This window comes from Atractosteus spatula, chromosome 6, assembly GCF_055471065.1.
Source record: "Atractosteus spatula isolate fAtrSpa1 chromosome 6, fAtrSpa1.hap1, whole genome shotgun sequence".
In the NCBI taxonomy this organism is placed as follows: Eukaryota; Metazoa; Chordata; class Actinopteri; order Semionotiformes; family Lepisosteidae; genus Atractosteus; species Atractosteus spatula.
Window position 1 is genome coordinate 34,208,006 of NC_142711.1, and position 15,066 is coordinate 34,223,071.

At 40.1% G+C, this 15,066-nt stretch overlaps 1 protein-coding gene across 5 annotated transcripts in view; it reads right to left on the reverse strand.

Moving 5' to 3' along the window:
• LOC148832802 (uncharacterized) overlaps window positions 1-15,066 on the reverse strand; it is a 76,424-nt gene that overhangs the window by 35,477 nt on the left and 25,881 nt on the right. For 4 of the 5 annotated variants that reach the window (XM_088918487.1, XM_088918490.1, XM_088918486.1 and 1 more), the window contains 3 exons: window positions 1,748-1,849; window positions 1,257-1,403; window positions 385-606 (listed from right to left, as the gene is read on the reverse strand). In XM_088918487.1, the coding sequence (XP_088774613.1) occupies window positions 385-606; window positions 1,257-1,403; window positions 1,748-1,849 (471 nt within the window). The remainder of the gene's footprint in view (window positions 1-384; window positions 607-1,256; window positions 1,404-1,747; window positions 1,850-15,066) is intronic. The other variant, XM_088918489.1, reaches the window with a different exon arrangement.

Below are 15,066 nucleotides of genomic sequence, written 5' to 3' on the forward strand. Positions count from 1 at the left end.
AATCCCTGTGAAAAACCGATCTCTTGAGCTGGAGAGAAGGGGGCAGGGCATTGTGCTGCTCTTTTCCATAGGTATTCGACAGTGTCTGTAACGCAGGGGAGAGCTGAGGAAAACACATTCACCTGTACTCTGTGCAATCATGTGGTTTGTCTGTAGCTTGTCAAAAGCAGCTTCTATCACATCTAAATTGACCTGGCCCTGATGATGGCATGTGATTGCCAAAAGATTGACAAGTGCTAGTAAATCTCATTAGACTACAGACTGTGTGTCTTATTGATTCTACCTTTTCCAAAATGTTTGCTGGAAACACCTGCAGAGCCCTTTGACACCAACGCTCCCATGCATGCAGCCAATCTCGAACAAACAGTAATAAAGCACCCCTACCTGCAATAGTGTTCAGAGCACCTTGGGGCTCCTGCAGGGCACCTGGTGTGTCAAATGCAGGGGTTTGTGGCTGAGACATGGGTGATGGGGGTGCCTGTAGTTTAGGGGGTTCTGCTACAGGTGAGGACAGGGGTTTCTGGGAATCATCTAAATTCCATGTCTGCTCCATCTTCAGAGGAGTAGTTTCAATATTGGTTGCCACCTCTCCTGGGAATCCAGCCCCTGAAATCACACACACACTGGTAAACTTTCATAGCATTGTACTCAAAGACAAACTCACGCCACCAAAAATTCCAAAGTCTGATCTCTGATCTTGAACAAACCAGCAGGAAATGGCACAATATTGAAAAGAAAAACACTAACTGTACAGTATACCCCCCCCTCCACAACCACCACCACCACCTTGTAAACAATGCAGAAAATGACTTTTCTTATTAATTTACACTCATGTTTATCTGTTCTCATTTGTTGAAGTTATTCTGAAATTTGAAGTGATTAAAATTAAGTTACTGAATTTTAGATGGGAGTGAAAAAGTGATAAAAAGCAGATATTCTTGAATTGAGTTGAAGTACAACTAAAAATATCAGTTTTCTGACTTACACATTTAAAACTATAAGCTGTGGCTCATTTAAAGCGATATGGTGCAAATACTGTATGTTGCTAAGTGTAGTTTAAAACTGTAAAAACTCTGTCTCTGGAAAAACATGGAGTGACAGAGCGGTGAGAGAGGACAGTAGGATAAAGGTGGGGATGGGGAGAACAGTCATTTTAAAATAATGTGTTGTATTTGCAATTTAAGTATTGTTAAAAAAAATCTCATGCCTATTGTTTGTTTTTTTTAAACTAACAGAGAAACAGTTTAGAGACAGACCTGTAAGAGGAAGACTGGAGGAGAAGGTGGTCTCAGAAGCTTTCAGGGCTTCCTGGGATACTGGGGGCACTGGGCTGCAGTCCGCAGGCTGGAGAGGGACAGGATGAGGCCCCCACCGCTCTGGGAGTCCTGATATTTCGAAAGCGCCTGCAGATACAGAAACAGAAAAGGGCTGATACAGACGCACTGACTGGCACACAGACTACACTTACTACAGTGCAGTAACTGGACTGTCAATATCCTGTAATAACCCTTTTCTGTGGTCATTACAGCTGCATTTGCTATAGTTCAGAGCTTGATTGCTGGGCCTGAAGGACAATAAGGACAGGTCTCGGGATTTTATAAAGGTACAATTTAATAGGTAGGTTGACCTCATGTACAGGATAAGGATAAAACAAGGGACATATTCTTCTCAGGGCTGTGGTTGGACAGTTGAGAAAAGAGATGCAGAGGCAGAGAAAGAGAGGCCAAGGTTTGCTCCAGGGTCCCACCTGAGAGGAAGTCAGCTGCGATGAGCTGCTGCTCTGCCTTGGCCAGCACCTCTCTCTGCACTTCCTGGTGTTGAGCTGGAATCTGTCCCCCTACTACACTGGCTGTAACAAAATATATACCACACACATTACATCCCACTGCAGTGCAGTAACGACAATTCAATATCAGTAACACAGCTGGAAAGGAAATCAAGAAATGTCAAGAAAAGGGAGTAGAAGAAGATGAAAAGCAGGAAGGAAGAGAAAAAAAAAGTTGCAGCGCAGCTGGAAAAGGAGATATAGCTTTATTTGAAGAATCAGAAGGAAAGGACACACGAGGATCTGATGGTGCGTGGAGGGTAGGTCACATTAAACCTCCTAGAAGCCCCTCCTGTCACCCAGGGAAAAGTAGGCCTAATTCATCCCTATATCCCTCTTAGGCGCTTGATTTCATCCACTCTTTCCTCTTTCCTTTTACTATTGTGTGCTATTTCCAGAATCTCATTCTTGGTCTTGCAATTTAAAGTGGCAGTATCCAGAGATCAGCTGTATGTCTTACACCACTCTGACCCAGGACTGAGAGAAACAGGGAGCCAAAAAGAGAAAGACACTACAGGCAAGATTAATCAAATCATTACTTCAAAGAAGTAGTGATACAATAAAAAAAATTGTACAAGACCAAAAGGAAATTTTAAGTGAGCTTTCTAGACAATCTGAGTGGGGAGCATTGAGTGGGCAACAAAAAAAAGACAGGATGAGGTTAACTTTTCAGCTTCTTGTTCTCAGTGTTTAATTAACCTGTACTTGCTCTTTTCTGAATCATTTATAGGCTCAGCATTAAACATACAGGGGTAAACAAACCAGAGAGACACATGGAGAATGTGACAGAGGGCAAAGGAATCGATAAGTAACAGTCAGCTAAGGCTGCTGGCATGATTGAGCTGCTGTCCATGGTCCTGATTTGGCTCAGGCTAGTGAAATGACAGCCATAGGTATTATACAGGGTGATGTCTGAAGTACTAAAGTCAGAAAAAAATTAATTATCTGGGATACCGAAACAAAAATTAGTTTCTGCCTGGGGTTGGGAAACTAAAAACTGAAAAAGGTCACAGCTATACTCTCAGACAACAGAATTGTGTTTTATACATAAATAGATTAAGCACAAAGATATTCAACCCCCCCTCCACATCCCCTTTACCACAGAAACTGGGGCTTCAGTTTCCACCCACCTTCCAAAGACATGCTTGCGAGGTTAGAGTCTATAAATCAACTTCATGTTTGTGCCTGTGTGCACATGCCCTGTGATACACCCTTCCAGGTCGCAGTCCTGCCTTGAGTCCTAACATTACCGACTAGGAATAAACTTTTTTCTGATAACAGCTGGATGGAATCACTAAATGTGCCCGAGGCTCACACTGTCTTAGCAGAGGAAGAACTATGTTGGTGCCAATCTGGACTAAAGCCGTCATCCCTGCTACTGCTAGAATGCTGGAGAAAACACAAGAATCACCATGGCAACCGTCTGAGCATCAGCTAGACCTGTCAGTCAGCCGGTTGTTGTGATCACGCATTCTGGCAGGAGATCTGTTCCCCCTGTGCAAAATGAATCTCTACACCTGTCCTGGCACAGTATACTTAAGATCAGTCTTCGCATCACTTTACGGTCAGTCTAAGAGGTTCATCCCCTAAGCCTCTGTGTTCTCTGCGTTGCTGTCTTCTGGATTCTTACCTCACTTTGCTTTGACCTCACCTTTTGGATTTTCCTTGTACTTTGTCCCGTGGATCTCTCAGCTACGCACTTGTTTGCTTGTTTTTGACTACATTTCAGACAGATCTTTTCTGCTTGCTTGCTCATCTGCCTGCATTTTGGTTCTTCTGGTGGCCCTGGGATACTGCTTAACTCAGGTACAGTACAAGCAGCATCATTACAAAGCCCTTCTAAAATTGTGCCTTAGCAAATCTAAAGGCTCTTGCTCTTCATTTTGTTCTGTACCATGTAAACACTACACTAATCATAAGCATCTACCTTCTTTTCCCTGGATTGCATCAGGAATGCCCATCAAATTAGTCTTTAATCCATGACTTAAACTTGCTTTTTATACTACTGTGCTTTTACCAGGTTCTGCAACAATAAAGTATTTTTACTCAAGGAATTTACCAAGGGAAAACCGGCATGCCAGGGCTCAGAATCTGTGCTGATTTGGACAATAAATGGGCCTTGCACCTGTGTAAAGGACAGTGGGAAGAGCTCGACAGAAGTTCACAACTCCCATCTGGAAGCACAGGGCATTGCTGAGAACACATGACCACCCCTTTTCTGCGTGGGCCATGGAGAAAGGGACAGTTTAGAATAGTCAGTCACAATATGCTACTTATAATCCAGATATATTATAATATATAATACGTGGAATATATATGGCATTTACTGTAACTAGCCAAGTCACAATATTCAACAATGTTGCTTCAAGTCCACATAAATATGCAGTAATCAACCAGGAAAGTAATAATATTCCAGAATGCTTTTACTTGTTCTGCTTTGCATTTTACAGACAGGCCTTAAGGAATTATTACATTTTCAAGCATCATGCTCTGATTTAATTTTAGTGACCTGTCATGTAAAGCACTGAGAGTTTAATTCCCCCTTTGGGCCTCATTTACTAAATGGCTGCAATGTTTTTGCATGTGCCAAGCACCCTTACCATGCAACCAATACACCTTCCTTATTCAGAGTCAGCGGCAGGAACACACTGAACATGGAACAGCTACTGCATGGCTAATACTCGAGTCATTTACATTATAATTAGGACGTCTGGCTGTGGGTGTTTATTTTTGACATGACACCCCTTAAATTAACTATGTGAATATTTGGTGTGATAATTAAAAAATACATAAATACAGTATGTACTGTATGAAACAAGGTTGGTTTGTCTTAAGCTCATGTTTTGATGAATGTTACTGCTGATTGTGTCTGCTTTACTTGTAACCGGAACACAGTTGACAGGCGACAATGATCACTTGCTCCCCAATCTGCTCGTCTCACACTCATTTTCATTTAATCTCCAGGGTGTCATTACACATGTGATTATTTTCAGCAGGTGTGGCACAAGATCTGCTGACAAATATTATTTCAGTACTAAAAATCCACGTTTTTGTATGCTCTCTGAAACACAAAATTGCATGATTTTAATTTTCAGAAAGTATAAAAAATGCTAGCAGTATCAGATCTTTCTTATAACACAGATTATAGTTTAAAGAGAAGTATGTGACTTAAAAAAAAACACTAAACCCAGAATCCCTGTATAGAGTATAATGAACAATGGCAATGACAAGCAATTCATGTCCATGACATACTAGTATTAATACAGCTAAAATAAATGTTTGCTTCAATGCCTGGTGAGACCTAGGAATATTGAAACAAGGCAATCTTCAGGAATTTACAATAAGATAAACGGTGGTGTTATTGTGTCAACACAAAGAAAAGCACAAATCATTTTGCTCTCTTGTATGGTCTGTTTAAAATAACAAATAGGGGACATATCCATGGAGTTAAATATAAATGTAATACATAAATGATCTGAATGTGAATGTTATATATATATAGGCCAGTTACAGTTCACTTATGATTAAAGGAAGAAGGGACATGTACACTAAAACAAGCTATACTCAAAATACACAAGGGATTAAACACTAATTTATACAGTACATTACATGGGCCTAATAAATGAGACAATACAGAATAAGTGCAAAGGCGCAGTGAGAAAAATATATCATTATTTTTTCAAGTATATACATTTTTGGTTCAAAACAGTTATGCATTGTAAATAAATCTGTAATGCAAACAGAAAAACAGCATTATTGCAAGTGGGAATTTCAAAATAATCGGATGGAATTCAGCTGTTTTGAAATATTCCTTAAATTTGCTTACTTTTATCAAAGATGTCAAGCAAGGCTTTAACGACAATTGCTTTCTTGGCTTTGTGTTACAGTAGTGGAATGTGTGTCTATAGTGTGAGACGCACCTTCAAATTACAAAGGATTTCACATCGTGCTACTGTGGAGTACATTAATGCAGCAGTAAAACCTAAGTCTAACTGACTAATGGGAGGAAGGAATGTCCGTTAAATCACGAATGACAATTTCTAAGTCTCAGAAATATATATATAGTATCTATATGCTTTCTGGACATTCTGACTTATTTTTTTAACAATTACAATCAACGCAATCAATGAAAATTGTTCATGTGCCTTCTTCATGTGCCCTTTGTAAGCAATTGTCCTACCCATGTAAGGCACCACTTCCCCACTGTTGCAGAAATCTGGTATTTTTTATTTTACAGATGAAATTCCCATTTAGCAGATTGTGTCTATTAAATCCAAACTCCATTAAACCACGGAATTGCTATAAGCAAGTCAAGTAATCCCCAAAACAATACTACTCTATAAATTTGGAAAGCCAACAAAATTCTAAAAGTAAGCCTCTTTATAAAGAGCACATTTTTGAAAATGTTATACATAGTGTGACTATTTTTTTTCTTTTTAAAGTATTTTAAAATCTTAAGCATTTTTTAAGTTTAATGTGAATATCTTCATATAAGTAATTTTCTGTGCTTCCACATTTAATTTACTATGAAAACATAGTTTTGGTCTTTTCCCAAATTGTTCTGCACCCCCTCTTTATGATTGTCATCTTAAGGATAAATATAAATGTGTCTTCTAGGAACATTTTTAATAATAAGCTGAATACTTGTTGCAATATATCAGCAACATTTAAAAATGCTATTAGGCCTGATAGAATTAAAGAAATTAAAAAGTCAAAGTCACTCAAATATTTCCACAGCACAGAACTTTGGCGCTTCTGAAAGACTTAGGACTTCATCCCTAGCACAATACCAATGGCAATTTCTTTGTACGTTCTGGGGAGCACCCTTTTAGTTTTGTATTTTCCACAATGAATTAAGTTCAGGGACACTTGCTGGTTTTCAGTGTGCCAAAGCATTCTTCTGTCACAGCATTTTAAAATACACGCAGCATGTTCTGTCCTTTCACTCAGTCTAACGCTTGTATTGGGGTGGGTTTAATGTATTTATATTTAAATGCAATTGCAGTGTTCTAGAAATTAGGAAGGATGTAAAAAAAAGGAGGTAAAGAGGGAAAATTAAATTCCTAAATAAACCCATCCAGGGTTTGCTCCTTTTGCATAAGTAGTCGTCTTCTCTGTTTATAAGTTGAAACACAAAGCGGAAGGTCTAATTACTAATTGGGAGTTTCTGCAGGGCATTCACAGACACTGTAAACGTACCTTTCCTGCCTGCAAATCCCATGCAGTTTCCCCACACAGTGGCAATTGGAAAAGTACACATCTACCACATATTGGTGCAAACCGAGGCTTATTAAATATCACAGAAGCTGCTTTAGTTTTTAATTCAGTATGGGGAAAAAGTTTGCAAAAACATTTACATTTTCTTGAGGTATTTCATGTTAACAGTCTTTTCTTGCAGCCAGGCCCAGAATGTCTGGAATCAAGCTTCTGACAGGGCTTATAAAAGAGCTGACACGGCTGTTACATGGAAGACCTTTAAAGCAGTGCAGAGACACAGTAGCACCTACGTCTGCAACAAGAAAAAGGAAGATACTAAACATTTTTTCAGTGGCTTAAAAAGAAAGACTAATCATTGTAATAACACGTTCTTCTCAGAAGAGACAGGTTGAAATGTTCTAGATAAGTGGAGGCCTTTCAGTTTTCAATCACTTTTACTCAGATAGCACAACACTCCTGTTAGACTAACAAACAGCAAAACTGCTGGTGAAATGTGTTTCTCCCTTAACTGTCTATATAAGTGCAGCCCACAATACCACAGCAACATGAGAAAGGTTAAAAATAAGTGGGGGTCATTCTGCTCATTTGGTGTCAACCAGCACTGATAGTGCACAGCCATACACTCTTCGATTATTGATCTATTCACAACAAAGTAGAAGTACTTTGGTTTCAGGCTTTCAATTGACATACCTGACAAAATAAGAGAATTCTAAGTCTTATCAGATAACCCTACTTAATAATGCAATATTCCCACACAACATAAATTATGATGATAAACGTACGGAGCCCCAGCAAACAAACAATTATTTCAGTTGTTGCACCTAGAGGTAATGATACGGGATTCAGACACCAGAAAAAGCAAACCATATGAAACCAGCACATGGCATCTTGTGCAACGCCCCACCCCATCCGGAGAACACACTTTAATTGCATTTACCTTCTGAACATTTTTTCAAACTTGTTTAATGTGGTGTGTAAGACGCACCTGATACTTGTAACATGGTTGTCACAGTCTACTGATCTCTAGTTTCTGAAGGAAAGAGTTAAACAAAACAGAGTAAACTGATGGACTGGTAGTCCAGCTCGAAACAGGAAGTGTTATTTTTATTGGTATTATTTCGTTATTTATTTGGCTAGTACTTTGATCCACAGTGTCACGCAAGGGTTAGAACTAGAAAATCCAAGCATTAATGCATTAAAGATGCAAGAAAAACCCTGCCAGCCACAGCACATTAAGTTGCATAAAAGTACAAAGACGAAGCAGTTTCCAGAGTGAGGAGAGCAGGACGCTGAGCAGAGATAAAATAAATGGCAAGCTAAAGAAAATGCACAAAACCTTGGCCGTTTATCCAGAGCAGCAGAGAATGTTCTGAACGTCTTTGCCGGGAGTCTCAAATTCCTGGACTGACGCACACACAATCACGCCCCCCTCTCTTTCAATTTCTCCTTGCACTTTTTCTCTCAATCCCCTTCTCTCTGAGTATCTCTGACCCACTTTCAGTTCTCCGGACTCAGCTTCTCTAACAGAACCCCCCCCACACACACTCCCAGCTCACCCCCCTTCTCTCTCAGGATATAGCTCTCAGGCTATATATATCTCTGTCATTATTCAGTCGGCCTGGCAGTGAGCTGCAGTGCTGATCCAGCAGTGGATTGCTGGCTATTAACTCCTCTGTTCCCACAGTTCGCTCCACAGCCAGCACTCTGCACTCCCCTCATGCATTCCTGTGCAACAGTTCACACAGCACAAGCTAATAAAGAGCTCTCACAGTAAAACACAGGATGCTACTTCTGTATATACAGTACAGGTCTATTGCACCTTGCAAATGTATTCACCCTCATCCTAGCATCTTCCATCATACTGAACTATAAATGATGTATACATTTTTAAAGTGAATATTTTTACAATATTCAAACCTTGACTCCTCAAACAACCACTTTTATGGGTGGAAAAAATAAAAATGGCAAAAAAAAAGTGCATTAACTGCATTAACCATTCACCCCCTTTAATTTAGCAAACCTTAATTTAATTACTCTGGCCAAAACTACCATCTCTAGCCACACAATTAGTTTAGTGGATTCTGTGTACAAAAATAATGGTTCACAAGATTTCACAGAAAATGCAGCTGCCTCTGTAAGGTCATTCCATCAGACTGTGAATTTCAAGCTCAGATTGGTTCTCTTTCTATATTCATCCTTCTTGATTTGAGTGTTGCTTTTGACACCATTGACTATGACATCTTACTTTCTTTCTTGAGACTGTGTTTGGAGTTTCTGACACTGATCTCAAATGGTTCAAGTCTTACCTCACTGATCGCTGTCACTTTGTCTCCCTTAATGAGTACAGGTCTGAAATTGGTCGTGTTAAGTCTGGTGTTCCTCAGGGCTCAATACTGGGCCCCTTGCTCTACAGCATTTACATGTTTCCACTTGGTCAGCTTTTGAGATCACATGGCCTCAGCTATCACTTCTACGCTGATGATACTCAAATATACATCCATACCAAACCTGACACTGATGTGGCTGTCTCTATTCTAATTGCATCTCTGACATAAAAACTTGGATGACTCAAAATTCCCCTCATCTTAACTGTGACAAGACTGAAGTCATGCGTATTGGCACCTCCCATCAACTTTGTAAAGCCAATCCTGTAACCCTATCTGTAGATGGTTCTGTATTTGAGCTTCAGTCTAAATTGAAAAACCTTGAGGTGATATTCGATTCTGGCTTAACATTCAACCCACATGTGCAGCAAATTGTCAAAACATTTTTCACCTCAGAAATATCACTAGACTACGCCCTATGTTATCACCAACTATGGCCGAAAAGCTGATTGACATATTTGTGTTTTCCTGAATTCACTACTATAATGCTCTACTTGCTGGGGTATTTAAATCTACATTGAACAAACTGCAGTACAGTATGTCCAAAATTCAGCAGCCAGAATCCTGAATAGGTCTAGTGCAAGTGATCACATTACTCCTATCCTGGAGCCCTTGCACTGGCTTCCTGCATAAGGCTCTCTATGGCTTGGCACCTCAGTACCTGTCTGAACTATTATCGCCCTACTCCCCACCTCGCAACCTTCACTCTTCTAATTCTGGTCTCCTGCCCCCCAAGCTTGTCTCCATTCTATGGGTGACAGGGCCTTCTCCTGTTATGCCCCCAAGCTCTGGAACTCTCTGCCCAAGGATATCAGAGAGTCACCTTCTCTAAACTCCTTCAAATCCACACTCAAAACCTTCTTCTTTAGAAGAGCCTTTACGTAACTGGTTCCATTCTTTACCCCTCTGCTCCTACTTAGTACCACCATCTATACTTAGTACCACCATCCATGGTCTCCTCTGTGTATTATAATTGTGTTTTATTTTGTGTATTCATTTTATTATTGTTCATTTTATAAGGTGCATTGAGAAGCAACTTTTAAAGGCGCTATATTAAATAAAATTTATTATTATTATTATTATTATTATTATAATAAAGACTAAGGAGCATTCAAAACAATTAAGTGACAAAGGTTAAGACAAGACAGGCACAGATCAGGAGAAGTATCTAAAAACATCTTGTTATTAAAAGGGGGTGAATAGTTTTGCAAGGCAGTGTACATAAAGCACATCATAACACAATCCGTGGAAAAGTTGCATAAGCTATCAGAAAAATATATGGTGGACACAATCACCATATTAAAATAAAACAGTTTACACTACGGCAGTTAGCAGAAGGCAGCCTGCCTGAACCCCCCCCCACCACCACGACCACCACACACACAAACCCTTCAGACTGCTCTTCACACTGCGTTCTTACAAACCTGGGAAGAACTCTGGGACAGGAAGTCAGAGCCAATTTCCACATGGCCCGTCTACACTCTTTCAAAAAGGGAAAGAGTGAGCTTGAATAGTCTAATTTTGAAAAAAGACATGCATGTTGATATCTTCTAAACTTATAGGCTTAAAATGTATTCTGAATAGAAGTATGTTACATTATAATTGTACAATGCACTATTAAAAGTTCATTTAGAATATTGTGCACATTTACGGTCCCTATGCTACGAAAACAATATTGCTGCTCTGAAACCATTCAAAGAGCACCTTGGTGGTTGGAGATTTCTGGAGTAGGGCATATTTAAGCTTCCTGGTCTTAAAATACACTGATCCCAGAAAGCCCAAATATAGCTAATCGTATGTGTATGTTAGTGATCCATTAAGCAAATTATTTAATTAAGGTAACTCTGAGACTAGAGGGCTGAAGGAGCCTCACATTTGTGTCTCAAATTCTCTCTAAATTGCTTACTTACTTAACTGATCACAGTTAAATTGTTCAAGGCCTTTAGAAACTGATGGTTTAATACTTACAAAATACAAAATACTTGCAAAAGCAGGGTTGGACACCCCTGTACACTGACGGGTTAAAATTACAGAATCCAGTCATCAGCAGGAGACCTGATACAAGTATTTGTCCTTAAAGGAACTACCAAAGTCAACCCAGTGGTTTTCTGCAGAATCTACCGTGAACAACAAACCAGAGGTCACAAGTGGAAAACTATAGAAATACATTTAAAACCCAGAACAGGACCACACTCGTTTTACACAAGTCTGGAACAAGCCTAGCTATGTTATTTAAGGTGTCTTTTCAGTTAACTGGGTGGATCAGAGCCTATTAGTTATTAGCAACCAAAAGCACTATGTGAGCAGAATGTCTCATCTTCTATGTAAATTCTCTTAATTCTTTGGGTCATGCTCAAGATTACCTTACATAATTATCAACTCAGGAATCTGGAGGCAGGGCCTCAGCCAATCCCCTGCATCTCCCCAGACTTAAGAATCTCAATTTCCTGCCCTCTTGCTTTCCTTTTCTGTCCAGCAGTGATGACACCATGGCTCACTCCCTCTCTACAGGCACTGCAAGCTCAATGGAATGGTTCAGATGAAAACCCAAAGCCCCACTGTCCTGCCAAAGTAGAGGCTTTTCAGACTTCCCCCCCACAAGCTTCAGCAGTAGCCAGTCAGTCTGCACCAGGGAAAAGTGTTTTAGCATTTTAAAAGGTCATCTGCCCACAGTACTCTCCCCTGGCACTAAACTTTCCACCTGCAGTGGAAATTCAGGCAAGAGGGAAAAGCACAGCAACATCCTCTCACTTTAAGGAAGACTGCTCCCTCACTTTACAGCTCAATGTGTATCTCCCACATACATGCTCCTAGAAAGCCCTTTTCCTTCATTCCTCCTGTGCTACGTCTCTGGGCACTGTTCCTGGAGTATCAAGCTGATTTTCAAAGCTTTTTCCCCCAGTGAAAATTAACAAACATTATCCAGCATCTAAGCACAAGTCAATGTGGTACCCAAAAAAGCTCTGGCACATTGAAATAAGCAGCCCTAACAGAGATAAAATAAAAGCAACACATTACCATTAGGGAGGACCTGACACAGACACAAATGAAGAACAATGATAATTACTCCACGACTGGGAGAATATGTGAAAACAAGACATTTGTCATTTGGGGGTCTCATTTCAGTATGGCAAGATGCAGTACAGCTAGAGAATAGTACTCAATACCCTGAACACCTGAAGCACAGTCAAGCACCTCAGACTTCTGGCCCTAGAACAGTTTTTAATTGTTCTGTCTAGATCAGGATCTGGTACACCCAAAAAACTACCTCAGTCAGAATCCACATGGCTAGATCACTATGTAAGCTCACCAGTAACCACACACACCAGAGAGCAGCTGACTGCTGCTAACAACGGCACTCTTGACGTACAAGATGGCTCTTATAGGCTATATTCTGTCAAAAGCAGGTTTCATTCGTAAGAGACAGGTCAGTCAGATTCTATCATAGTACATCAGAAATCGTCTACTTGGGATTTTGGCGATCACAGGAACGTCTGTTTTTCATTCCCAGTGACCTCCACCTTACCTAATTGAGCTCAGTGTTTTCTTGGTTCAGTCTCCCAGTGCAGTGGACATCAGTAGAGGAAGGAATCCGCATTCTGAAACGTTCAGGCTATAAACTGTGAATGAGCTCAATCCATCAAGGTGGGTTGAAGGTTGGCAAATTACCTTAATTATCAAAGTGAAGTACTCCTCACAGTTTCTGACAGCTGATGAATATAATCATTCACACCGGTAAGACTTAATTTATCAGTGATTTACAGATAACATACTTAAAACCAAAGAAAACATAAAAGCCTAGAATCTGTTCCTGTTTAAAACAAAGTGAACCTTTTACTACTGCTGGCAAAAAAGGGGAAACTTGACAATTAGCACAAACAATACTTCTTGCACTTGTTAAAAGTAAAAATGTAAATCTATAATCCCACAATTACAGTAGAGACATCTTTCATGACTGATGAGCTACAAAAGAATTAAAGAGAGGTTTCTTTCTTTTATTTAAGCACATCAGCCATACAAAGAAGAGGCCAGAACTTGAGCAAAAAAGTAGGGCAACATGATTCAAACAGCAGTTCCTCAGAGACACAGCCAAGAGCTGTCTAACAGCCTTGCCTGTATCTCCGCAGTGATGTCTCCAGGGACAGCACACGCAGAAATTCAACTGGCACTGGAAAGGCTACAGAACTGATACCCGACAGGTATCCGTTTCCAGTCAGATTCACACTCGGCAATGAGCTATCGGTGAAAAATGAAATTCTGCATTAACAGAATGGAGATGAGAGAGGAATAGAAACAAAACTCACAGCCTATTTGTTTAATTCGTAAAGTAGCTGGGGTAATATGGTCTTAGGAAAAGAGCATGGAAACTTTTCAATTGACAAAAAAAGATATGAAAAGAATTATCAAAAAGCTCTTCTCACTCTTTCTGCTATACTGTAGGTTACAAATGAGAGGAGTCCATTCAGTCACTGGTAGCTAATTGTTCCAAGGATCTCTCTCAGACATTGCCTGAAAGAAGTCAGGTTTCGAGTTTAATACCATGGCTGGGCAGCCTGTTCCAGAAAGCTACAACCCATAAACTGCTATGTAGTCACCGGATGAGAAAGATAGGGAGGACAAGACGCTGTACTCAGTTGACTGTAATGAGGCCACCAATTCATAACAGGGCAAGACAAGGCAGATTGTGTATTAAGACTTTAATTAGCAGAGTGCAACATCAGACACGACAAGAGATAAACTTTAGAAACCAACAGAGATGGCCTAAAGCCCTTTACAGTGGATTGTCACAGAAAAAGAGAAATACAAAATATTTTGATAACTGTGAGAACAGAGACAGATAAAAACACAGCTGTGGCTCCAACAGGAATGATTACCACTCCTCTCACCTCACAACATTCTCTGCGTGTTACAAAGATGGAGAGAAACCCAGAGAGGAAATAAGACTACTGAGACTGGGGGAGAACATGGAGCAGTGTTACAAGGAAACGGTGAGACAGAGATGGAATAATGTGACAAAGAGTGAGGAGACAGAGACAGACCAGAGCTACCGAGGAAAGGACATGTGCAGACTGCAAGTTCAACCTACAGACCCTCAGAGACCCTCACACTCTTATCTCAAAGCAGCACTCATTTCACCTTCTGTCTTCACTGTTTACCATGGTTCACTCCCACAGGCACAACTGAGTGCAGTTGCAGGAAAGTCCCTTAACAGTAAAGAAAGCTATCCATGTATAAAGATAAATATGACAACCCAGACAGGCAAGGTGACCAGACAGAATCTCTGAATGGCCTCAGTACCTCTTAAGGCAGTTCAAAGAAGGCAATCTGAAACAAACCACACAGGAATTTAAACCATTTGAAGTTTAACCAGTTGTAGGCATAATTTAAATCAAAGCTTGGCACTGACTGCAAATTCAGCGACTGCAAATTCATTAGAAGCTTAGATACGAAAAATTTGTCCCTCTCTTCCACAAAGTAATTCCTCTTTTAAAACACAGTCATGGTGTAAAGGCTACTCAATTACCATCCCTGTAGTGAGTTTTCATTCTGGAGCTCCGATCAATAAGGGAACTGGCAGCCAGTAGATGTCTACTATGGCACATTCACTCCCTACATAACACAGGAAAGACATGTCCTATT